This window comes from Anopheles gambiae, chromosome 3, assembly GCF_943734735.2.
Source record: "Anopheles gambiae chromosome 3, idAnoGambNW_F1_1, whole genome shotgun sequence".
Lineage (NCBI taxonomy): Eukaryota > Metazoa > Arthropoda > Insecta > Diptera > Culicidae > Anopheles > Anopheles gambiae.
The window spans coordinates 64,118,650-64,143,011 of record NC_064602.1 but is presented as its reverse complement, the minus strand read 5'-3'; the positions used below and the strand labels follow the sequence as shown (position 1 = coordinate 64,143,011).

Here is a 24,362-nt window from a genome sequence, read left to right as displayed (position 1 = left end):
GGTCACTTCATCGCCTTTCACACCGGAGCGCAAGTGAGAAAATAAAATAAGAAGACAAAAAAGGCAAAAAGCACAAAGCAAAAGCCCCCAACAGGTTCTCGGACCCCGGTTCCCTTACCCGGGCGACCGTTGCCGTTGACCAACAGGACTAACCGACATATATAGACCCTCGGGGTGGTGGTGTACGCGATAGCAAAAGAACGTCTCTCGCAAATGAATGGAGGCTATTTATCTTCGGTGACAAAACCATTCACATGCGACTGCTAGCCACGCATCCGCATGCAGGGACCTGGTTCGGTCTGCCGGTTCGTTCGTCACAGCACCCAACAACAAATAGGCTAGATAGAGCGGTTGGTGCAATAGGGAAAGCAGTCACATTGGAGCAAGCACAAGACATTGAGTGAGTGCTGCATCACCAAGAGAGTGCAAAGTGTGGAATAAGTACAAAGGATTTCGCTTTCTTTCTTTTTTGCTGTGTAGGGCTACCTGCTGCAACGCTGAACAAAGAGGGGAGCGGCGGCAGCACTTATCAAATCGGATCTATTGAGAGTTTCGGTAGAGAAGGGTGTGTTTGCAGTGCGGATAGCGTGGGGACAGCAGCGAAGTTTCCGTTGCCGTGCCGTGCCGGACTCTAAGGGGAATTTATGATGCCGGGTATTTGCCGTTTCGTTTGAACAAAACCGCATGGAGCAGTGTTGATCGCATGGATCGTTCTTATTAGCACTGCTCCTTGCTGCTCCTTTTGGTAAGGTATATGTGTGTGTATGTGAACCGATCTAGCAGGTCAGAACCCTTGTCAGATACTTCCGAAAGGTTAACTGACCACTCGGTGGGTTCGGTGCTAGGAATGAGGTTGGGATCCGGTGCAGGACATCCATAAGTTGAAAAGACTTATTTGTGGGCGGACAAAAAAACTATAGCTAGGTTAAGAGATGTCATACGCAATCGTAAGCCGGGGATCACTCTTACTCTTACTCTATTTTTACAATATTTTTTGTTTGGGTCGTTGGCAGCTCATAAAATTCCCAATATATGCGACACGCTTGACATGAACCTAAAAAGGCCAAAACAAGGTGCGACCTTTGGGTGTTGGTTTTTTTTTTAATTTCACAGCAACACATGCAAAGGCTGCGTCACCATTATATCTTTCACCAAAGTCAAACCTGAACATCCGCCGTAAATATTCATTCCAAACCAAATGAGGGACCACAGGCGGTTCGCGGTTCGCCTGTACGAACATTTGCAAGTCAACGCGCGGACGGATACACTCCCTCCACCTGCCACACACACACACACACACTCACACGTCGGTTGGATGATGGTTTAAATTCATTAAAATTCACTGCAAATGTGTGACCCAGCGTTTGATGCGTTCGGTGCAGCACACTACACCGGATCGGGGAGGACAGGTCGTCCGCCCGGTCTCTGAACATTCTACAGCCGTGTCAGTTCAACGAAAAACTTTCCCAACAGACACGGGAACGGCTGCATACAGAAAAAATGCTAAGCTGGAAAGAGCAGCTTGCTCGTTCCATTGAGATGCTGCTGTTGGTTCTATAAAGTAAAAAAAAAAAATACTGTAAATCTTTTGTTTTACTTTATACCATCATTTTTACCATCTTCTACACGTACATACATACAGAAGACAAAAACTTTCTCCTAAGACGAAACAGTGTTGTGTTAACTGACAGGATTTCTTGCTCATAGTGCCAGTGAAATGGTGCCGTAGAAGGGATGGTGAAGAGATTTTCATTTTAGCAAGATAGTTAAATATTCATGTGCGATGATTATTACTCTGAGAGGGAAGTGAAGTCAAATGGACAGAATTGTTAGTGTTGCAGGAGTGGGGTGGGTTTTTTTCCGGTGAAGGAAAATTCTTAGTACCACGTAAATCAAAACCACAGGCACAGGCACAGTGGCTCACTGAATTAATGCTACACTCAATTAGTATGCAGTTATTTGCAAATTCATTAGCGAACTATAAAGCAAAACTAAATTCGATCGATCGGTTTGACCGATGATATTTCTGTACATCGATTTACTATTGGTAATTGAAAAGTAACATAAACTGCCTGTTTTATTTTACTTTTTTTTAACATATTTTTCTATTTATAAAAGAAGCAAATTAAATGAATATTTTCAAATTTTATTATTTTAACATTTATAGCAGAAGTCGGCAAACATTTTAAGAAAAGGGCTACAATCGAAAGATTGAAACACTGCGATTGACTGCGAGCTAGTATTCTGAAAGGTGCTCTTACAGAATCTTCCAAGTTACTTACGAATGATTAAACATTGATTTTCAACGCGTGCAAGAAGATATTCCACTACACTCTGATATTTCATTTCTATCATAATAATTTTTAATTTCTTCAGCATCAAAAATGAACAACTTCAACGCCCAACGGGTGATGAGATCCGGCTTCAAACCCCGGTGAAAAAACAATAGCATCAGACCGTTGAAGTGTTGAAAATCATACTGAAGAGATTAAAAATAAGTATGGTGGAAATGATATATCAGAGTGATGTGGCATAATAATTTGCACGCTATGAAAAGACTGTTTACATTCGAACGTGTCTTGGAAAAGCTTATTTTTCCTGATATACAGGGTTTTCCAAGTCACTTACGAATGTGCACATAATTACAGGTTTTTCCAAGTCAGTTTCGAATATAACCGTTATTATTCACCGCGTGCAAGATGTTAATCAACATCAATCTGATATTTCATTTCCATCATAATATTTTTAATTTATTCAGCACGATTTTCAACATGCTGAAGCTAGATTGAGTTTGACAGTTCTTTGTGATGTGTTGAAAATTATGTGTAAAAACTGAAATTGTATTATGAAGCAAATACACCATTTGAAAGCTGTTGAAAAACATCTTTGAGGCGGTGAATAATTATGTGCAAATTGGAAAGTGGCTTGGAACATCCTGTATTAACCGCCTCCAAGATGTGTTTCAACAGCTGTCAAATGGTGTATTTGCTACATAATACAATTTCTTCTTCTTCTTCTTTGTTAAGTTCTAGCATTGCCCTCCTATGATATGGTTGTCATCATAATCAGAGGCTTGGCTATATGCTAGAGTAGGCTTGTGTTTGACAGCCTATATCTCAATTTCTATAATACCAATCCAGCTTCAGAATGTTGAAAATCATGCTGAATAAATTTAAAATATTAATTTAAAATCTAAATAAGTCCCCTTGAAGGTCCTTTTTAGTATGCCAAACGTAACATATTATTCAATTTAATTTAATATTGAAATCAATGAACAAAAGCAACAAATCCAATGCATCCGTACCTCCAGTTCAGCGAGCCACTGTATCTGTAAGTGAGCACAAGTCTGTACTTGCTTTGATCATATCAAAGAACCTGATTCAGAGTGGTTTGGAAACGATTGCATCCCTTGTATGGGAAGAGTACAATACATGGCACAAAATAGGCTTCGGTTGAAAATCAACAATGCTGGCATTCGTACTTGTCGGCACTACCGTCGTACGGTTCGGCTAATATTTCGTTTCTACCAAAATCTACGAAAGAACACACCTATCTGCTAAGAACGTTTATGGACTGGTTTTAACCACCCCTCCCAACTACCACTTCCCTGATCTAATTTCCAAAGCATTCAGTTACAGTATTCTTGCCACACTGCACAAATCGGGCCCAGTCAAAACTAAACTAATTGGAAAATTGCTTTTTAAATGCTTTCACATGTTGACGTGTCGAAACACAAAACCGTCCGTACTGTGCGCGCCCGAGGGAACAATCGGATACTGTTTCCCCGCATCACTGTACCATTGTTGTAGCTTTCCCGATGCTTCTACAGAGCGACGTAGTGGCCTGGTATATAAAACTGTTGAGAGAAAACAAAAAAAAACATAATCCAAGCAGTAGCAAATCCAAAGAACAGCGCAAAGGTTTTTGTGCTGATTTTGTTCCAAGACTCAAGGGATCATTAAATATTAACCCGCGCTCTTATACCAGAAGTATACGGGAAAAGAAGCACGGATTTGCCGGGGGAGGTAAAAACTAACGTGCTTCCGGGAAATAAGGATTTTGTATTTCGGTAACTGGATTGTTGAAATTGATTAGCGGGAAAATACATTCGTTGAAAAAAGGACTTTTGAAGAAATTTAACTAAAGGGTAAAAATAGCCGGTAAATATTTAAATATACTTTTGACACTTTTGTGCCACTTCATCGTAACGTTTTAATTTTGCTCCCTCACGTCCTAGCGATTGTGCGATTGACGATGATAGAGCTAATCATTTTAAAACATCAGCTGGTTCAAAAATAAAAGCTTCTGTTATCTAATTTTGAAAGAAAACGTATAAAATCGTAGATTCTATCACAATGCATTTATTGTATATTGATAACATTTTGTTCAATAAAAAACCATAAATTCTCTCATTCCATCACCTCTCGCATTGCACTTTTCCACGACCCAAACAATATTTACTGTAAATCACGCTATCGACCTTCCCAAAGGGCGGTATTTACATTTGCAATTATTTTCAGCCTTCGCCCATTACACCTCCACGCATATTGTTTTTATTGGCACCGCTGGCACCACCATTGCGGGGTAGTAAATAATTCAGCCAACCCTCAACCAATATGATCAAAACCGGCACGCCGCATCAACGGCTCACTTGTGACTTTTCCTCAGCATTAAATCCAACAATTCGTACACGTTTTGCCACACAAAAAAAAAAAAAACTACATCAACTCGCACAGCGAAAGCACAGCACCGTTTAAAAAGCCATAAAAAAGAAATAAACAATAAAATCGGATTCCTTCCAGACCGTTAAGCCACCGGATTAGTAACCGGGGATTGAATGGTCAACCCGGTCCAGAGCCCAGAGCCGGCCAAGCTGAATCGGGCAACGGGGACGAAGAAAACAACAACAAACAGCTTCACAAAAAAGGTGGTAAAACAACAATTTGGCTCGTATCGGTTATTGTGTGCGCAATGCGGATGGAGAAGCCCAGTACCTCGTAGAATAACGCTTTGCGCGAGGCAGGTCGGACAGTCGGCAAATGGGGATGGGTTCGCCTGGAAGCGTCCCATGGTGGGATTAAGGCGAATAGTTCAAACTGCCGCTCATGTCAAGTCCTTCAATGCGGCAACCAACCGCCACCCGCGCGGGGTAAGGACAAGCGAATTAATGTTTAATCCTTGCGATCCTATGGCTTACGGTCAAACGTAAAGCGCGTTCTTGTTCCACTCTTCTTCTTCTTTTTGGCGCAATTCCAACAAACACGGATTTTAGCTCTTTTTTTTTCTCTCTAGATTAGCCGCTGTACACCGCTCAAGCTGCTCGAAATAAAGCGTAATGTATACAAAATAAAAATAGGGGAAAATAAAAACCTCAAACGAAATGCTTCTCCATTCCTTTTGAAATGTTGCACCGACGTCGGGTTAAGAAATTCGTTGAAATAGCGTTAAATGTGGTTTCTTCCCCCCTCCCCCCCCCCCTCCCTCAGTACCGTTTCAAAAGGGGAAAAGCCTTCAATGGTAGCGGCTTGAGAAATCGCAGATGGAAACGTAGATTCCGCGCGTGTGGGCTCCCCCCTTCGTGGTACAGAGTACATTGTAGATTGGATTTCATGTTCATTCATGTGCTGTGGAATCGTCTCAAGCTGGAATAATATGCTGCTGGCAATCAAAAAATCTCAAATGGGCGCAAAATGGGGCGCAAGGTATGTTGGGGTGTGGTTGTAGCACTAGAAAGCACACCAGTTTTGGCGGCATCGAAATCAACCGCAAACCACCAAAACCCAAAAATGTATTAAATGGGATTTGTCTAACCAACTGGCAAACGTCGCCGAACAGTGAGCAGCGTTAGATTGTGGAAAGCCACTGAACCACCCCAACCCGGCGCACCTGCCGGTCCTTCCAAACCTTACGCTAACCCATTCTCCCAAAACGGGATTACTGCTTCCGTTGCCATCGGGTCCCGGTGTTTTGTTTGGCTCGATTTTGGATGTGATGTGTATGTTTTTGCTCTTCCGCTTATCCCACAATCCCTCCCAGCGGGTGCCCGTTACTCACCTTGTGCAAATACGAAAACTGTCAACACGCTATTGAACAAATTAATACCAAACATTTCGTCCGCCTCGTACGCGATTTCGTTATGGAGATATTTTGGCGCTTGTGGGTAGACGTGCTGTGTGAATTGTGCGCGCGCGTGTGTGTGTGTATGTGTGTTTTAAAATTGCATCCGTCAGCCACGTCTGTTTTCACCACCACTGCTCATCGGCACAATTTTTGCGCGCCACATTCAATTTTCCCCACCAACCAAACTGGGCCACCGAACTATACTCCAAACGAACGTCACAAAACCGTGGTTGCCGCGAGCGTATGAAGCACAATGCACACTACGATGTAAGAAAGAAGGATTCAGCGATTCACACTCAAAAATATCGTACAACGTACTGCCGTTGCGTCCAGAGGGGCCACAGCAAAATCAGCAAACGTTCACTATACAATGTAGGACACTGCCGGCTGGATGCACAAGAGTTTGGGCTTTTTTGCTTTAGCTTAAGTGGGATTAGGGGCGCCAAAAATCGGCCACCGTACGCGCGCGCCAAGATTTCCGTCAAACTTTTGCGCGATTACCGGCACTGGTCCTATCGATGCGTAACGCCTGCCAGCTGAAGAACGACCGAGCAGTGGTGGAATGCTTTCACCCCGAGGCCATCGAGCATACTAAACGCGTACGTCCACGTTGCGAGGAAGGATAATTTGTGGCAGGATATACCTCCGTTTTGAATGAAACGATGCTGCTCGTACCGTTGGCACAGTGAACAACACACTGATGGATTTCTGTGAATAATTATTAGTATGATGTTACAGGTACAACAGAGAAGAGAAACAAATTTGAATTAGCTAAATGCTGTGATATACTCACTTTAGGCTCAGTGTGTTCATTTGAAACCCTTTTTTAAGATGGAAAATAATATTTACCTATTGATATTTTTGGTGGTGCACTGTAACCATAGCTCGCATCGTGTGGATGCTGTATCAAGGCGCATGTGCTTGCCGTTCCTAGCGCGTTGACTTCGTGGTCAAATCGCATCCGAAGCAACGTTCGCTTTCAAACATTTGTCTGTGAGACACTTTCAACCACACTCGCACCGTTTTATACTGGGATGCGTGATTTGATAAGTATTTACGCCGGCTTTCGGCCACTTTCGGGTTGCAGCAAGAAACCCGGTGGCTGCAATCAACATGAATCATTCAAACCAGAAGCTAACAGAAAAGCTCAGTGACAGAGATTCCACATAGTGCCACCATTTTGGCGGTATGTAAAGCACCTCACCTCGGCGCAACGTCAGCCGGTAGAACCGAACGTCCCGCACCAGCGGAAACCGATTGTAGTCGGGTCGGCGTGCATCCACCTGCGAGGTGTTGTTCAGTATGAAGTGGTCGTGCGGGTACAGCCTTTCCGTGTCTTCCGGCCGTGCGAGGATGATGAGTTTAGCGCCGAAAACCTAGCGCACGAACGAAAGCGGCACCCGCGGTTAATAACATTGCAAATATTTGATGGCGATAGACATGGTGCACATGTGCGCATCATCAACCTACCTGACACAGCAGATTGTGGCACGGGTCGGTATGAAGCGGCGAGACAGTGCCTTTTGGACCGAGCCATGCTTTTATGCGTGGCTGTGCGTCCGTTCGGCCAATGTAGTCGGGAATGGCAATGTCCGCTCGAAGAGCAGGAATTTGATCAAACAAATCATGCTGCGCTAGGTAGGCCGGTGGTTGCTTTCCCGCCGAATCGGACGGCTCGCAGCAGATACTTTGCTCAAGGAAGTCCCGAAACTTCATTAGCTTTTGAGACCAATCATCATTGCTGTACTGAGAACCAATCTCGATTGGTACGGTTCGTTCGCCGGCCACTTTTAGCAGATAGTTTGGATCGTGCCACCGTTCCATTGCCGGCCAGCCATCGATTATTCCATTCAGAACGGCCGGTTGCTTTGTATCGTAGCATCGGGTTCTGAGAAAAGATGAGAAGTATTATACATTCGTCTGTTTTTTTTTTTGGTAAGGTGAGTTGTACCCAAAATATTCTAACGATGGACACTTCATTATTGGAACGTCGTTGGATTTGTTTTCCGTTAAACTTATTTCCCCTGTAATGTCGTCCAGCTTAATCCTTTTCACGGGTGGTTCCTGCTTATCTAAGTTTGCTATTGAAACAAAGTAATAATACATATCATGCAATGAAATACAATAATTAATTTGAATGTAGAGTTTAATGATTAATCAATACCTAATTCTCCCGTAAGTATCGATGCCGTTTCGGTTAGCAAATCTGTTGGGACGTTCTTGCACTCTAACCCGATCGGACATCCAAGCATCAATCCCAGATCAGCCAAATATATGTTATCTTTTATTGCATCTTCGTAACTATTTGATGCGTATAAGGTGTACACGATCTACGGGGGAAATTAGAAGAGCAAATTAATAGGACAGATAATAGGATAGATAATAGACAACAACAAACACTAACTTACTCGGACATATGTTAGGATGGTGAACATTTCCCTTTCGCTCGTGGCCACCGCATTCCACTGACCGGTGTGCAACCGATTGTACACAGTATCGTACAGTACACCGACTTTTATTAAATTGGTAGATATGGTTTTTACAGCATCTGTTGTGAGCTCGTTTGCTAATGGTTCAACAATGGTGGAAAGCACTGTTTGGTAGAGTTTATTTTCTTTTACACAGTCTCGATTTAAAAGAAAAGTTTTCAACGGGACTACGGAGAGGATAGCTTTGATGCACCGCTCCATGGTGTTAATAACTTTACTATCTTGGTTAAATTTTACCCTGGGATTGGTATTGAAAAGTGATAAAATGTACACACTACCCGGTAATGTTTGTTTTGAAAGCAAAAGATATGTTTAAAAAAAAAACCCTGTGTCAAACGATTGTCAGTGTTGCCAGACAATTCGCACGTGTTTTGCAAAGCAGACTGTTGAAATTGTTGATAAAGGCACAACAAAAAACAAGCAGCTTTTTTTACATGATATAATAATTTAAAATTACTCTATCATTACAATAAATTTGAGTTTAAATTTCATCTTCACGAAACGGGCAGTTTTCCGTACTTTCCTATATGACACGTATAAACACTGCTTAGCCCTGATCTGTCATGTAGCTGTCAATTAAGAAAACGAAGCGATTGCTGCACGGTGCATACGGAAGCTGTGGTTCTCTGTTTAATTTGCAATAAATATCGTGAAAACCCCTTTTTCACGCTTCTGTGCAGTGTGTAGAATATGAATGGTGCCGTAACAATGGTAAGTACGGTGTGTTTTTCCCGTAATAAATGTTCGCTCGCTGGAAAACGGAACATGAATAGTCGGGCACTCCCGCAAGTGCTGAACAGAGAAATCCAATATGGCGGCTTGGGTTTGGGCTTGTGCTTCTTCTGGAAGCGAGTTGAAAATGGAACCGGGGGATGTGGGCGAGCGAATGTGCAATGGTGTGAAGGAAGATAGTATAATGTGTGAGAGTGTGTCCGTGCTCGTGTGTGTTTGCCGCGAAGTGAAGTGTTTATTCATAGACAGCTGTGTTTCTGTCGGTACCGGGGAGGAACAAAACTTAAAGCTGCAAAGAGATTGAATGGATAAAGTTCCCTTTTTGACCACTTTCGATTGTCCTTGGTCAAGGTCCTTTTGCGCGTGGAATAAGAAAACGCCGTGTGCGCGTGTGGGGTGCACCACTTTCTAAGCATACTACTGATATACATATCTAATCTGCATCTGAACCTTTTAGGGAAGCAACGAGTACAATTCCGGAAGCAACAACAACAACAGCGAAGCCTCACCGGCCCGAGAGGAGTATCGTAAGGAAGCGGAGAGCTCGCCGCCACCGGCGAAAGTTTCGAAGCGCGATAAGGAACGGGAACGAGATCGCGAACGTCGCGAACGTCGCGAAAGGGACAGAGAGCGCGAGGAACGTGACCGAGGTAAGTGTCGTCGGTCTGTAGAGCCGATACCGACAGTGTCCAATATTTGTTTAATACTTGTTTGACATCTCCCCTTGAAATCACGTTTCGCCCGAGCGAGAACCGAGCACACGAGAGAAACGATCCGGTTGCGAGGGGACACACACCACCTGTAGAACGGACATAACAAAAAGCATGCTTATTGATATACGATTAATTGATGGTAGTACAAATGTGAACGATATTTAAGCGACTCTCGATTGATTGGCTGCGACGGCGTGCAGTTCCGTGTTCCTTTTCAAGTGGAACTATCAGAAACCGGTGTGGTGTACTTCGCACGGATGTCGGTTCCCAGTCCGCGCGTCCATACCTTTTTCTCTCTTTCTCTCTTGTCTTCTTTTTTCATACAGTTACCGGAAGCAATTAATGTGAAAACATTGAGTAAAATGGGAATGTGATCATATGCCAATATGCTACTACTGTAAATAGTCTTCTCACCATTAAATAATCCGATTTGTCTTTCTATTGTGCATCACCTCCTCTTTCTCTCTCTTCTCTTTTCTCTCGTTTTTTCTTTCTCTTTCCAATTATAGGTAAAGTACAGTAAATCATATAATCTGTCACAGTTGTGCGTAACTTTCACCATCCCCCATGTACTCTGAACACACAAATTAAAACAAATTGAGCTAGGCATCTACACACTTCCCCCTCAAATCTTTGCAGCGTGTGTATGGTTAACCTACATTTTCGTACTCTATTTCGTACTTGTCCATATGCCGTTTAGCCATCTTTTTACGCCAATGAAATTTATCTGAAGGTATTTCTTTATACCAGATGTACTAATAATTATAATCGATGAGTTACACCGCTCTTGGTTTTGAAGAGACATTCTTGGAATACCTAGAAACAGTAGTTGGGTTAATGTGCCTGACACAAAAAGCTCGACTGTTATTCAGTTACTATTATTAACAGCGCACACGTTCATCGTTAAGTGTTATTTTATTTAAAGGTATGACTAATATTTTGATGGCAATAGCTCAGATCAAACGATAGTTGGCTTCAATTTGAAAATAATTGATTTTTTTGCGTTTCATTTCGCTGTTCAGTGCTTTTGAGGAGAGATTGAAATGTTTTAACAGAACCGGCAATAGTTTGTTTTACCATATGTACGCTTCTTAAAAGTAGAACAAACAACACCGTCTTGCAGTTTCAATATGCAATATATCGCGCATTAGAGTTTAGCCAGACCGAAAGGATATAGAAAATTATAGAGCACGTAGTTTAAAATTCCTTCCAAAATTATACACATTCCTCATGCTCCTCTTACATGTTAGTCTCCACAGCTCATTATCCGCACACAATCAAATCAATTCATGCGATTTCTTCGTTTCTTTCTTTTTTTTTTTGTTTCTGTACTTTCAGCGGCATTTGATTGATATCATATTGTTATGATAGTAGTAAAAATGTTTCTAAACAATAACATATTTGAGAAAGATAGCCTATTAATTTAGGCACTAATTGTAATACGTACCTATCACAGCCCACATCCTTCCGAGAAGATAATCTATCAGGGTGTGCATGATACTGCCTCATCCATCTATTGGCGTAAGGATGATCGATTATATGGCTGGGAGGTAAACTATTGTCAGTGTACTGTAAAAGCCTTACCAGGGCGAAGAAATGTGAATGTGTGGAAACGCACCCGCAAAAGCTGTCGGCAATGCGCGGCGATATATGTACTTCGTGTACTGTATTTGAAAATGATTTCGTACTTTTTTTTAATCATGTGTACCTTAGAGTACAAGTTTTGTGACCCTTACGTTGCAATTCGCTGCATTGGTGGCCATATTTGTTGTTGCGTGGGGTACCTTGTGCTATGTTTTGGGGGTTGTTTCTATGTACTTTTATTTAAGCTTTTCCATCCTCTTCTCGGGGCATCGCAAAAAGGGAAGCAGACAAACGGTTGCTGTTACGTTCCAGCGCTGTAGGATCGTACGATCAAGCACCAGCCGGCTGGGGTTAGCGTATTGCGAGGTATACTCCCGAGCGATGGTCCACGTGGGTAATATACACGCGTGCTGCGTGCTCACTTACACTTACCGGAATGTTTTTGTTTTTCGTTTACACTATATTACGTTCTCGTCTCGTGGGGACGCTAGCTAACGAATGTCCTTCTCTCTTTTCTCTTTTCTCTCTCTCTTTCTCTCTTAATTCTTTTATTTCTGAATATTGTCGAACTCATGGGAGCTCAAGTCGGTTGTGCTATGCTTTCAACCTCCTATAAACGGGCATGCAACCTCAGCACACAGAGTTCGATCGGCGTGCGCGTATCACGAGGACACGAGCTTCTCTTCTCTGCGTCGTTCGCTGTAATCATCATCGGCGTATACCCCAAACCAATGTCGAATTCATCCTTCCTTTCCGGAGGGAAACAGAGAGAAGGCGCTAGTAGCGGTCGCGCGTAGAAGATCGATCAGTTATTTTTCTCTTTTTTCTCTTATTCTCTTTCTTTGTGGTTTTTTTCTTAACCTCCTAACTCTTGATCGTATTGTATTACACAGAGAAACATTGCGCGACTGAAGTAAAAGTCCAATGATACGTGGATAGAGAGAAAGTGACGAATATACGCGCAAATGGAAACACATATACGATCAATGTGAACGTATTAATCGGCAGCATTTCTGCACTCTATCTTGAAAAATGAAAAAAAAGTGCATAGTATAAGAAAACTCCCACCCCCACTCCAGCATGGGACAAGTTCCTGGCGATCGGCTAATTGCGGTAACACGGTGATCGTGTTTTTTTGTTTTTTGTCCATTTCTCTTTCTCTCTCTTTTTCTCTCTCTCTCTCTCTGTTTTGTTTTGTTCAATCTATGTGTTCTCTTTAATCGTACTTTCAGCGAACTGGGGATTGTTCGTGATTCGATGACGTGTTATATTTGAACAGCTTTGTTTGAATCAACCGTGCTTGCCTCCAAGATTAGGCTAACTGAACCATCATGTATGCGCGTGTTGTTGAGTATAATTGTACAATTCTAACTTCTTGAGACGATACAACGGTAGTAGCCAACATAATCCTTTGCATAAATAGTAGTAGTACTTCCACTGTTCTCCTCAGCCATCGTCGGAATGGGCCACGAAAATGGGATGTATTTTGTAGGCTCGATATGTGGGACGACGCTCGCTATTCTGCAAGGACATGCTCTGTCCGAGTGCGCGTGTGTGTTTCTGTGCTTCTCGTCCTGGTTGAACCATCCTATAATCATCGTCACCATCTCAACACCGCAACAGTATATATGTGAACAAAGCCTGGGAACGAGGCCGTTGGCAGTTTTTTCTTTCTTTTTTGTCTACGTTTGGTTTTTCTCTTTTCTCTTTTTCTCTCTCTCTTTCTCTCTCTCTCATCTTTAATTACATATATATTATATTGTTCTCTTTCTTAAACAAAAGAAAAAAAAAATCCTGTGATAACAATATCATCTTTCCTGGCGTCCGGATGCGACCTAGACTCTTCCTGCTTATGCTGTGGAAGATAATATCGACCGCATCTACTTGACTTTGACTGTACGTTGTACTCCTGATCCAACACACGAGTTGTACCTGTGTGACATCGCAAAACTGATACCATTTGTCTCCAATAATCGATTTTTTTCGTACCATCTACCATTAAAGTACCATTAGTTCCATTAGTAAATTATAAGAGAATATTTAGACGTGAATAGCAATTAGAACTTGCGCATATTCATCCCGATTTTACAATCAAATTGTAAAGCCGATGGCTTATTTCGTCTTGCTAGACGCTCTACCTGTTAATACTGATGGAAATAGCATATTTGGTGATTAAACCAATTACTCTATTTTGTGTTACGAATAACCAATATACCTGGGACCTTTTGCTTGACGTTCCAGATGGACTTGTTCATTTTAGTAAAAAAACGTTACACCAATCAAACGTTTTTTTTTTCCACGTGGCATATACATATATATGTGTGTGTGTGTTCTATGATCCTAATTGTTCTGTCGATTACGCCCGCTTCGCATCCCGCTATCATCGAGTCAACTAATTAATCCACATTATTTTTTCTTGTTTTTTTATTTATTTTCAGGATCTATATGTCTCTCGTATTGTTTTTGTTTCTCTCTTTCTCTCTCTTTCTCTTTCTATCTTTCTCTATTTCTCTTTTTGTTTCATCTACTCCCATGCGTATGCCAAAAGAAGCGAAAATGCACCTTCTTTGCAAAAGTACTGCGTAAAGACAGATACACAATCTGCCACTGCCACTATTACTACTACCAATACTACCACAACAACTATTCTTCCTTCGTCATCACGTTACATTTTGATACTTTGCCCAAGCGAAAGGCCAACAATGAAACCGTTCGCCTATCTACTACTACTACTACTACTACTACTACTACTACTACTGCCTACTGCTACCTATACTACTACCGCTACTATCATCACCACCACTCACCATCATAATTGCTACCGGTTCTTTCGTTCGTCCTTTGACTGAATTTCGCATCACGACTGCCGCGTGCGTGTACTGCGTAATCGCGATGGTTGGAAAACAAGACTCTAAATGTTATCTCATGTTACCACTGCTCTCTCGTGCAATGGCAGACTATACGAACAAGAACAGTATCACACATATTCACAGCACGTGGCGAGCAAAATGTATCAAAAGATTGTGAACTCTTGTCTCTTGTGAACATCCTCACACAAGTTGACTCCCCCAGATCCATGGAAGAGGTTAGAATTGATTTGTAATCTGTTTCTTTTTTCCTTAAATATACTTCTATATGTACTCCAACTCCGCGGGGCTGACAATGTTTGGTGCTGGCGATGCCAATCTAAGCATTGCCTGCGCTTTAAAAATGAAAATGTTGCCGGACCCTTATTTGAAGGTTGAAATTTTAAATTTTATTTTCGTACGAGTTTTGTTATTTGTTATTTTTCATTCATATTCAAATGCAATAAACTGCACATTTTTTGTGGGACAGTATGTTCCATCATGATGAAAACATGTATATAGGAACTCACAAGTTCTTAAAATATTTTATTAATATTACACTCTTGGTGCACTTTATTTTTTCGGCATCATGTTTTTTTTTTTTTATTTCGAGCTGAATATTATTTTAAACGGATTTTGTAGATGAATGTGTAGTTCCCGTAAATAAGGGGTTTAAATATTTTTAATGAATTAATTGATCAGCTCCTGTATCTGAAAGAGAAATGTCAAAGCATATGTTTTAAAGGATTTCCTTCTGCTCATATAGTTTGTTTTAAACAAGTTGTGTTTCTTCTGACGCCGCTTACCGAAACCCGTTAATTTAACAATATCATCGTTCGCCATGAAGGCATTAAAAAGCAGGGAGAAACAAATTCGAAACCATACGAGAACCAATAGCTGTTATAAATGAGTCGCGTGTAACACGTTGTATACGCGCTACTACGCAAGACTGACCAGCTGTCTATATAAGAATTTCACTAACGCATTATTTTCTCCTCCATCCTCCTCGCAGAACCGAAGATTCTACCGTACATTGCGCAGCCCGTGTATGATATTCGTCAGATTGGCGATGTGGCCTTTGGACCGGGCACTCGGTCGGCACTGCTGGGCATACTCGGTGGAGCATTGCCCCGGCTTAACACGGAGCAGATCGAGCTAGTATCGAGGGCGAAAAAATACGCCATGGAGCAGAGCATCAAGATGGTGTTGATGAAGCAAACGTTAGCCCATCAGCAGCAGCAGTTGGCCAGCCAGCGCACCCAAGTGCAACGGCAGCAAGCTTTGGCTCTTATGTGTCGGTAAGTTGTATAGGGATGTTTTGCTTTTATATCATTTGTGCTGTTCACTTGCAATATAGTTTTAATACACGTTAAACGAAATTTATTTTTGATATGAGATAAAATCGAGATAACCGAACTATGAAAAAGACGAATATGATGTTATCTAAGACGGTTCTGAATGTAGAAAACGTTGATTTTCTTCTCGCACTTCTACGGAAGTCAGTCCATTTTCGTGCAAACTTTGATGCTAACCAACATAAGCTGATAAGATCTGATCGTCGTCGGTTTACTAACTGCACACTTGCGGACACAATCGATATTTTAAGTTTTGATCGCCAGCCTATAATGTTTTCGTGTTTTACAGTGTTTACGTCGGCAGTATTTCGTTTGAACTGAAGGAAGACACCATCAGGGCGGCATTCCTACCATTCGGGCCGATCAAATCGATCAACATGTCCTGGGATCCGATCACGCAGAAACACAAAGGATTTGCGTTCGTCGAGTATGAAATACCCGAAGGAGCGCAGCTGGCGCTGGAACAGATGAACGGTGCCATGCTCGGTGGGCGCAACATCAAGGTCGGCCGACCGAGCAATATGCCGCAGGCGCAGCAGGTGATCGATGAGATCCAGGAGGAAGCGAAGAGCTACAATCGCATCTACATTGCCTCGATCCATCCGGATTTGACCGAGGAGGACATCAAGAGCGTGTTCGAAGCGTTCGGGCCAATTATGACCTGCAAGATGTCGCAGGGAAATGCTGTACACACGCACAAGGGATACGGATTCATTGAGTATCAGACGAATCAGTCCGCAATCGAAGCAATCGCCAGTATGAATTTGTTTGACCTGGGCGGACAGTTGCTAAGGTAAGCGTCGCGGAGTCCAGTTCACAGACCTGTTAGTTAAAAATATTAATTTTTCTTCCATCGATTGAAAACAGGGTTGGACGATCAATTACGCCACCGAACGCGCTGATGGGCCCGGCGGCGAATTCCGCCATGCCAACAGCAGCAGCCGTCGCTGCAGCAGCTGCTACCGCCAAGATTCAGGCCATGGATGCTGTGGCTACGAACGCCGTCTTGGGACTGTCAGCCACTTCACCTGGTCTGAAAGTTGGTCTCACGGGGCTGCCGCTTAACCCGGCAATCACGACAGCCAGTGCTGGATTTGTTGCGCAAGCACAGTTGGCCGCAGCCACACAGGCCGCAGCTGCAATTAACAGTCAGCCGGGGCTGCTGGTGCCGCCAGTTTCGCTAGCTCCCTCCCTGCTGGTCAATCCGGTGCTGGGTGCTGCAGCCAAGCCACTTCCCACAGTATTGAGCCAAGCGAATCCGGCTGCGGTTGCGGCGGCGGCCGCCGCGGCAGCAGCAGCAGCAGCGGCAGCTGCTGCGGCCCCGAACGCTACAGCGGAAGATGTGTACAAAAAAGCACAAGAAAAACAGCAGGAAGAGCTACAGAAGAAGCTACTGGAGGAAGGGGAACCGCAAACGTTACAGCAGCAGGAGTCCATGTCGATCAAGGGCCAGAGTGCTCGGCATTTGGTGATGCAGCGGCTAATGAGGCCGCGCGAAAGCAAGGTGGTTATTCTGCGCAATATGGTCGGACCGGAGGACGTCGATGAGACGCTGCAGGAGGAGATTCAAGATGAGTGTAGCAAGTACGGTGCCGTGGACCGGGTTATTATCTACAAGGAGCGCCAATCGGAGGGCAACTTTGCCGAGGACGACAACACCGACATGATCGTAAAGATCTTCGTCGAGTTCTCGCAGGCCACCGAAGCAGATAGAGCCCGTGAGTCACTGAACGGTCGCTACTTTGGCGGCCGCCTGGTCAAGGCGGAGTCTTACGATCAGGCTCTCTTTGACCACGGCGATCTGTCTGGCTAAATCGAGGGCGCGTGAGCACGTGTGTGTGTTTGGGGACGTGTGGGAAGCGCTCCGCATCCTACACTTTCTTACCTCTCGAGCAATGGTCCTAGCTGATCAATTTTCGACACAAACATTGGGAGCGCTTATATGTGTGTGTTTGTGTGTGTGAAGTACTCTTACTCTCTCTCTCACACACACACACACCCTTAGATGGGCAGGAAGAATTGGATGAATCGAAAAAAAACACGATCGTTGGTAATGGGCGACTCAGCAGGTTCATAATTTGTTCACTTGGAAATGAAAATTGTGTCCAGTTCTTTGACCCTGCCCATCGCAAAGAGAAAACCCGCCAGTATCGATTAGCCAGAAAGATTGTACCGAACACAGTTGTTTGTTTATAAGCTCTCAAGCATCATATTACCACCAATGCTATCGGCCCACTCAACTTGAATCCCTTTTGAAATAGTAAATAATGCGTGGACGACGAACCCTTTTCACTGAACCAGCATTAATGTGGTTCATTTAGACTAAAAAAGTAAGATTAAAAACCTAATAACACAACCATAAAATCACACCCAGGATTAATAGAAACCTACCTTTAAACTACACAACATGCACTTCATGCAGCAAGCACCTTGATGGACTTTTGGAGTTTCGAAAAGAGGACAACTTTTGTTGCACTAGCAGTGTCCCCCGTGTGTGTTACTACGATGCAATCCATCAGACCAAGCTGTGCATACAACAGAGAGTGAATGGCATTACGATGCACACATACACCATTTCTCATTCATGTGTTAGACATAAACATAGGCATAAAGTCAAAATAATCCTGCATCGTAAAGGACGAGCTGTGTGTATTGAAGGCGCAATACCTAGGAATTCACACGGACCTAATTAAATCCACCATAAATTTCGAGCGTCGCTCAACGCTGCTCTTGCTCTAATATATTATAATTTAACTGTATATACAAACTCGGGAAGCGCGTAACGGCCATTTGTTCGTTTTGCTGCTTTTCCGGTGCTACATGATCAAGGAAATATAGGACTAACGTCACCAAAATCATTGACCCCGTGCGGTATATTTTTTTCTTCTCTTTTTGCCTTTCAAATGTCTTCCAAACAGCAAAAGTTCGCTCTATTTTTCGTGCTTTCCTTTGCCAGGCATAACTTCGTACTCGTCGTACTGAGGGAACGAACCCATTCCCGTTTTCTGCTGCTCCAGTGCCGCCGCATCCTTTGGTTTGCTGTACTTGGCCTCCAGTTCGGCTGCATTGCGCTCTTTCATCTTCATAATGGCCAGATTTTTCAGCAGTTCCTGCTCCGTCGGCGGTTCCTTCCTGTGTTACACAAAAACAAACAATTATTGGTGTATAACTTAAAACCCGGATTTTTTAAGTGAAATTTTATGCTTTAGGCCCGTGTCTGTGCTCCATCGGATGCGATTTTATCGGAAGGCCTGTCAGAATTTTATATGGAATTTCACAGATAACGTCGGACGTGCGATTTCGTCGTACGACGGAATAAAAAAAAAAGATTTCGTCGGACGCCGCATCCGATTTTATCTGTCAAACTAAATGTGTGGTAGGAACAATCTCAACTTGATTTTTCATAATCGTTATATTATTAATATCATCCAAATAATCGCAATATTATACGAAAAAGCGTCTGACAGCACGTGCGATAAAATCGCATGCGATGAAGCACAGACACGGCCCTTATTGTGGAAAAATCTTACAATATATTTTATTCAAAGTATTGCCCGTCAGAAGCTATAACATTTTCCCATCTTTCAGGCAATTTATGAATTCCATCCCAAAAAAATTGCGCCGGCCAAAAACGAATCTGCTTGCTCTGAAATGAAGCGTATTCCGGTGAGGGCGTTTTGCATCGAGCGAAATAAATGAAAGTCAGACGGAGCAAGGTCCGGACTATAAGGCTGGTGGGTCAAAACTTCCCATCCACTATTTTCCAAATAGTTTTTCACGGGTTTTGCAACATGGGGCCGAGCGTTGTCGTGATGAAAAATTATAGCCTCGTGTCTGGTCGCATATTCCGGGCGTTTTTCGATGATGGCACGCTTCAAAGGTATTAATTGTGTTCGGTACAGGTCACCTGTGATCGTCTGAACCGATTTGAACAACTCATAATGTAACGGGCCCTTCTGATCTCTCCAAATACATAGCATAACCTTGGCGCCATGGATATTTGGCTTCGCCGTTGATTTGGCTGGTTGGCCGGGCTTCACGTATGACTTTTTGCGCTTGGGATTGTCATAATGGATCCATTTTTCATCCCCAGTCATCCGATGCAAAAATGATTTCTTCTTATGGCGCTCAAGCAGCATTTAAGACATACAGAAGCGCCGTTCAACGTCTCTCGGCTTCAACTCAAAGGGGACCCAATTACCTTGCTTCTGAATGTATTCGGCGGCTTTCAAACGTTTCGAAATGGCTTGCTGAGTCACTCTTAACGATGTACCAAGTTCGTCTTGTGTTTGACACGAATCCTTATCGAGAAGCGTCTCTAATTCTTCGTCGTCAATCTTTTTTGGTTGTCCTGGGCGTTCTTTGTCTTTGATGTCAAAATCGCCACTTTTGAAGCGTTGAAACCATTCAAAACACTGTGTTTTCCCTACAGCATCGTCGCCATAAACTTCTACAAGCAAACGATAACTTTCCGTAGCAATTTTCTTTGCAAAAAACGACCCAACAGAACCTCCCGCAAATGCTGTCTTTTTCTCCAATTTTCGAAGTTATTCATCGTGAAAAATAATAATGATACGCACAAGATAAAGTTGTTTTGTTAACTGTTTTTGATAGCTGTCAAATGTACCTTCAAAATGACATAGACAGTATATAAAGTTCGAGTTTTTTACCATATTTGTTACTACGGACATCTAGCATCTAATTCCGGTTATTGAGTTGTACACCCAATAATAAATCGAGATTTAATCCCAAAATAATAAATATCCCGAATATCATGAATTGCATGAATCGGCAAGTGATTAGAGCCATCACATTCAACTTGTGGTCAGCAGTGTTTCCTACCTTCAGTAGGAAGCACAGGCCGATTCTTGGACCTTACCTTCTTCCACGTAGCCACGCTTCCCATTCGGCGGTAATCTCTTGATCGTACGCCTCCTTGGCGGTAGGTTCGAACCACCGAGACGCACGGCGCCGACCGACGGATGGATCAGCAGGAATTTCATAATATTTGTTACCGAAATAATCCTCCCCAACGTAGTTGCCCTTCATTTGGCGCGGTCGAAACGATTTGAGAAAGTTGTCCAGCACGATGCGCATTAGGTTGCGCGTTGGTGGACCGTTGGCCATCGTTGTTTGTATGAATTGAACTAGTACAAGCCCGAGAGTTTACTATTATTATATAAACAGTAGGTTCCAGCACTTGTGCACCGGTGTCGAAATTTTCTAGATAATTTTGTAAACAAAACGGGACAGCTGTCGTGGGAAAAGTGACAGATTTAGCTTGACGCTGTCAAGCCGTGAGGTTGAGTCAATCATGGAAAAATCGCGTGGATGACACGCGCTTAAGTTCATTTTTCACCTTGAAATGACTTGCCAATGTTGGACATCTATATTTTAACTTTAAAAAGAAAATATTTTGCGTATAATTCATTTGTTAGTTAATAATAAAACGTTAATTTACAAGCAAACGAGCAAAGAGGGAGAGAGTGTGACGTATGTCTGCCGCTAGAGTAGGCGAGATGGCACAACCAACGACAGAGAAAGAAACGCGCAATCTCGCTAAAGTGAAAGGGAGAACACTAGACCACGCTCAAAAAGCGCTAGAGTAGGATCAGAAAATTCTTCACCGCAGTTCGCAGCAAAATCTGTTGACTCGCTAGGTATGCGTTGAAACGTGTGCAACTCCTCCGCTTGCCAGGGGCAGTATACGTTCGCCATTTGTGAATTGTTCGTGTTTGCAGTAATAAACTGAAGGTAAAATTGTTTGATAAACGTTAACGGGATAGTGTAAAAGGTGTAAATCTTAATTTCTCGCTCGTGATCTCTATTTCGTCGCATAAAACATGACGCGAGGCCTTGCTGGGCGTACAGTGCAGGCAAGCGCGTTCCATTTCACACACCGAGCCCAATCGAGCAAATGGTGCAGTAGTGTGCGTGTGTTGTGTGTATGGGGTAGAGGATCGCTCTAACACCACTGTTCCGTGATGCGTGTGCGTGCGTGCGCTCGTGTGTGTTTGTGTGTGTGTGTGAATGGCAGCGAAAAAATGTCCGATGTTGACGACGACGACATCGCGGGTTGTGTGATCGGCGTGGATTGAAGTAAGCAGCAGCAGCAGAATTGCCCGAGAAAAGTTAGTGTTGTTCGAGTCCGCAGAGCGAATTTGCTCCCTGTCATAGGAAAACGCAAGCGCTACCGGGCAACAACCGGCCGTGTGTGCGTGTGTGAAGAATATGTTAGTGTGGAGGAAAATTTTGGTGACGTGATAACGTTTCATGTAGCCCCCGGGGGGGCATCACCACCACCTCATATACCAAACGCACTCGATTTTCGCGATTCTTGTACGCCGTGTGGGGCTGGGCGGTGTTGATGACTAACGCGCGTTTGGGGCAGTGCTGTGCGGATGCGGTGGATGTGTAATGCAGCTTTAAGAACTTCGTATGTCTCGCCTTTTGCTGTGCGGTGTATGCGTGTGTTATGCTGGCGTCCGTTGATGGTTTACGTGATTTCTAGTGGCTTTTCATAGTGCTTCAAATTTATAGTTTGACGGATAGAAGACGGACGTGGTGACTATGCCCAGTGGTGTTAAGCAAGCCTCACCGAACGGCAGTGGACAAAGGCGAATTTTCCATCTAAGTAGACAGGATGAACATATTAGGGAAATGTCCCTCCTTGCATCCTGGCATCTCGTTTATCGTCTCTTAGTAGGGTGTGTTTTGTTGTTTTTTTTTGTTTGTTGGTCCTGTACCATTTTCACATCACAATCCCCCACCCTAATATCGTCTTGGCTCCGGTACTGAGCGCACAACTGGCAAAATGGGAAAGGGCGGTGGAGGTGGTGCAGTTTTTCGAGCATGAACAACATATTTAGAGGGAGCAACGAAACCTCATTAGCCTGCGAAAGGAATGAACACCGCCGCGTGTGTGTGGAGTGTGTATGGGCTGGCCGCCGTCGACCTCCCCCCCCCCCTCATCCATCCCCTGCTCCCTAAGTACACTGTCGCTGTGTTTGTGTAAACCACGCCGAGTGTGTGCCTTCTCGAGAGCTGCGGCGAGTGTGTGTATGCACACACATTCTTCCCATCGTCGGTGGTTTTCTTCCGCCTCGTTGTCGTCGCCGTCGTACTGTTTGCCGTGTGTTGCCCCGACCGTTTCTCCGTGTGTGCGCTGGAAAGAAGCGAAACATTCCGTTCCATCTTTGAACAACGCGTTTTTTTTATTGCCGGAATTTTGTTTCTGGTTGAAGCCGTTCCTATCGCAGCAGCACAAACTACCGCTTCGACTCAAAAATTTCCACTTTTCGAACAAAGCATGCGAGAAGGAAAACCATCCCTCGATGGGAAGGAACTTCTGAAAATACTCACACACATACACACCGTCACATACATACACTCACACAAAGGCATTAGGAAATTCATACAGGTAACAAATTAGTCGTGATTTGATGCGAATCTGTAAAGAAAAAAGTGTTGGACTCTATCGACGGAATTCGCGCATGAAAATGAATTAGATGAAGAAAATGACTCTGCGCCTTTTTGAACTGCTTGCCAAATACTGCCCTGGTCGTGTGTCCCGTTCGTTCGATGCAGTCGGTGAAAGTGACATTTGCTGCGCAATCCGGTTGAATGTGTCAAACATACTCGTGTCTAGTTTTCTACGATCATTTATTTCTACGTGTCGTTTGTGCCACACCAGGAAACCATCGCCGTCTCTCGCACACACTTTTCACAGACCGGTGGTAGTCAGCAGTGTAGCTCTGTGTGCGTGTGCAGCGGTTTGTTGCTCGAGTGTTTTCAATTATTTGGCTGCAAATGTGCGAATGAGTAACTGGACAAACTGTGATTGAATTTTATTCGAATCGAATCGAAATCGTTCTATTCATTTATTTAGCTGTTCAAGCTGAAGGCTGCAGTCTTGAAGCCTTAAAACAATATTTTGAATTGATTGATACTATGTTTGAACTGATCTCTGCGGGGAAGGAAGAATACAGTTTTAATATTTAGAGTTAGATGTAAGCTTATGTATTTAAAGATGCTAACGAAGCCGTTTTGGGACAAAATCTCTATCAAAATAGGCAAACAACAACGTCCTATATTTTGGTTTTCTGTTTTTGATCATTAGAAGATCAATAATTAGTAAAATCTGTGAAAGATTGCTGAGAAAACCAAAATCAGGAGTTTGATTTTTTTAAAATGATTTTCTTTGCTTTTCTAAATATTTATTGGAGGCATAACACTTACCATCTTTTTCCTTAAGATATCATCATATTATAAGACTTTATAATAATTTAAGTTAATAAAATTGTAATTTGTTATTGTAAATGTAATGTAAAATTCAGTAATTTATGTTATGCCATAAAATCGATCAGCAGTCTAAAGGGATTTGAGTCTTTATGATAATTCTTCCTTGCAAGAGTCACTGCATCAAGGTTTAGATGTTGCATTTCCGTATTGCTTTACCTTGTTAAGAAAGTTGTTCGGTCATAACATGTATGTTATAATTTTCGATTAATTTTTTTTTTACAT

General features: G+C 43.1%; 5 protein-coding genes and 1 long non-coding RNA gene across 26 annotated transcripts in view; 3 read left to right on the top strand and 3 right to left on the bottom strand.

The window, feature by feature from the left end:
* Positions 1-8,931, bottom strand: part of LOC1275291 (bifunctional peptidase and arginyl-hydroxylase JMJD5) — a 35,536-nt gene extending 26,605 nt beyond the window's left edge. The window contains exons 1-6 of one of the 3 annotated variants that reach the window (XR_009766319.1): positions 8,529-8,927; positions 8,285-8,450; positions 8,072-8,201; positions 7,591-8,008; positions 6,970-7,496; positions 4,344-6,828 (exon numbers count right to left, since the gene is read on the bottom strand). Coding sequence is in view for 2 of the 3 variants with exons in the window: in XM_061659586.1 (XP_061515570.1) it covers positions 7,239-7,496; positions 7,591-8,008; positions 8,072-8,192; positions 8,285-8,450; positions 8,529-8,810 (1,245 nt within the window). In the remaining variant the exon portion in view is untranslated. Of the gene's footprint in view, positions 1-4,343; positions 6,829-6,969; positions 7,497-7,590; positions 8,009-8,071; positions 8,202-8,284; positions 8,451-8,528 lie in introns of those variants that run through there. The other 2 variants (XM_061659586.1, XM_061659585.1) reach the window with 2 other exon arrangements.
* Positions 1-10,625, bottom strand: part of LOC5668003 (cationic amino acid transporter 3) — a 75,504-nt gene extending 64,879 nt beyond the window's left edge. The window contains exon 1 of the mRNA XM_001688524.3: positions 10,618-10,625. Coding sequence (XP_001688576.2) covers positions 10,618-10,623 — 6 coding nt within the window. The 5' untranslated portion in view covers positions 10,624-10,625. The remainder of the gene's footprint in view (positions 1-10,617) is intronic.
* Positions 9,043-18,697, top strand: LOC1275288 (poly(U)-binding-splicing factor half pint). The gene is made up of 5 exons (XM_314526.4): positions 9,043-9,320; positions 9,799-9,991; positions 15,497-15,782; positions 16,129-16,632; positions 16,707-18,697. Exons 1-5 carry the CDS (start codon positions 9,300-9,302, stop codon positions 17,650-17,652), a joined length of 1,950 nt encoding a protein of 649 aa, XP_314526.4. The 5' UTR covers positions 9,043-9,299; the 3' UTR covers positions 17,653-18,697.
* LOC133393674 (uncharacterized) lies at positions 9,998-14,723 on the top strand. The gene is made up of 2 exons (XR_009766320.1): positions 9,998-13,534; positions 14,077-14,723. It is a non-coding gene; the product is annotated as an uncharacterized LOC133393674 (long non-coding RNA).
* LOC4577778 (NADH dehydrogenase [ubiquinone] 1 alpha subcomplex assembly factor 2) lies at positions 18,453-21,108 on the bottom strand. Its single transcript, XM_001237567.3, has 2 exons — positions 20,719-21,108; positions 18,453-18,971 (listed from the first exon to the last, which is right to left on the bottom strand). The coding sequence occupies exons 1-2, from the start codon at positions 20,964-20,966 to the stop codon at positions 18,770-18,772; spliced, it is 450 nt and encodes a 149-aa protein (XP_001237568.1). The 5' UTR covers positions 20,967-21,108; the 3' UTR covers positions 18,453-18,769.
* Positions 21,109-21,441: 333 nt separating this feature from the next.
* LOC1275286 (serine/threonine-protein kinase 10) overlaps positions 21,442-24,362 on the top strand; it is a 47,466-nt gene continuing 44,545 nt past the window's right edge. For 6 of the 19 annotated variants that reach the window (XM_061659524.1, XM_061659519.1, XM_061659511.1 and 3 more), the window contains exon 1: positions 21,442-21,593. The gene's annotated coding sequence lies outside the window, so the exon portion shown is untranslated. Of the gene's footprint in view, positions 21,971-22,161; positions 22,254-22,978; positions 23,260-24,362 lie in introns of those variants that run through there. The other 13 variants (XM_061659520.1, XM_061659512.1, XM_061659517.1 and 10 more) reach the window with 11 other exon arrangements.

What these genes read in the sequence shown, in the direction of transcription:
- LOC1275288 (XM_314526.4), top strand. Translation starts at nt 9,300, where the DNA reads ATGAATGGTGCCGTAACAATG. An exon ending in GCGCGAGGAACGTGACCGAG is followed by an intron (nt 9,992 to 15,496) that starts GTAAGTGTCGTC and finishes TCCTCCTCGCAG; the next exon opens with AACCGAAGATTCTACCGTAC. An exon ending in GCTTTGGCTCTTATGTGTCG is followed by an intron (nt 15,783 to 16,128) that starts GTAAGTTGTATA and finishes CGTGTTTTACAG; the next exon opens with TGTTTACGTCGGCAGTATTT.
- LOC4577778 (XM_001237567.3), bottom strand. Translation starts at nt 20,966, where the DNA reads ATGGCCAACGGTCCACCAACGCGCAACCTAATGCGCATCGTGCTGGAC. An exon ending in GCGTGGCTACGTGGAAGAAG is followed by an intron (nt 18,972 to 20,718) that starts GTAAGGTCCAAG and finishes TGTGTAACACAG; the next exon opens with GAAGGAACCGCCGACGGAGC.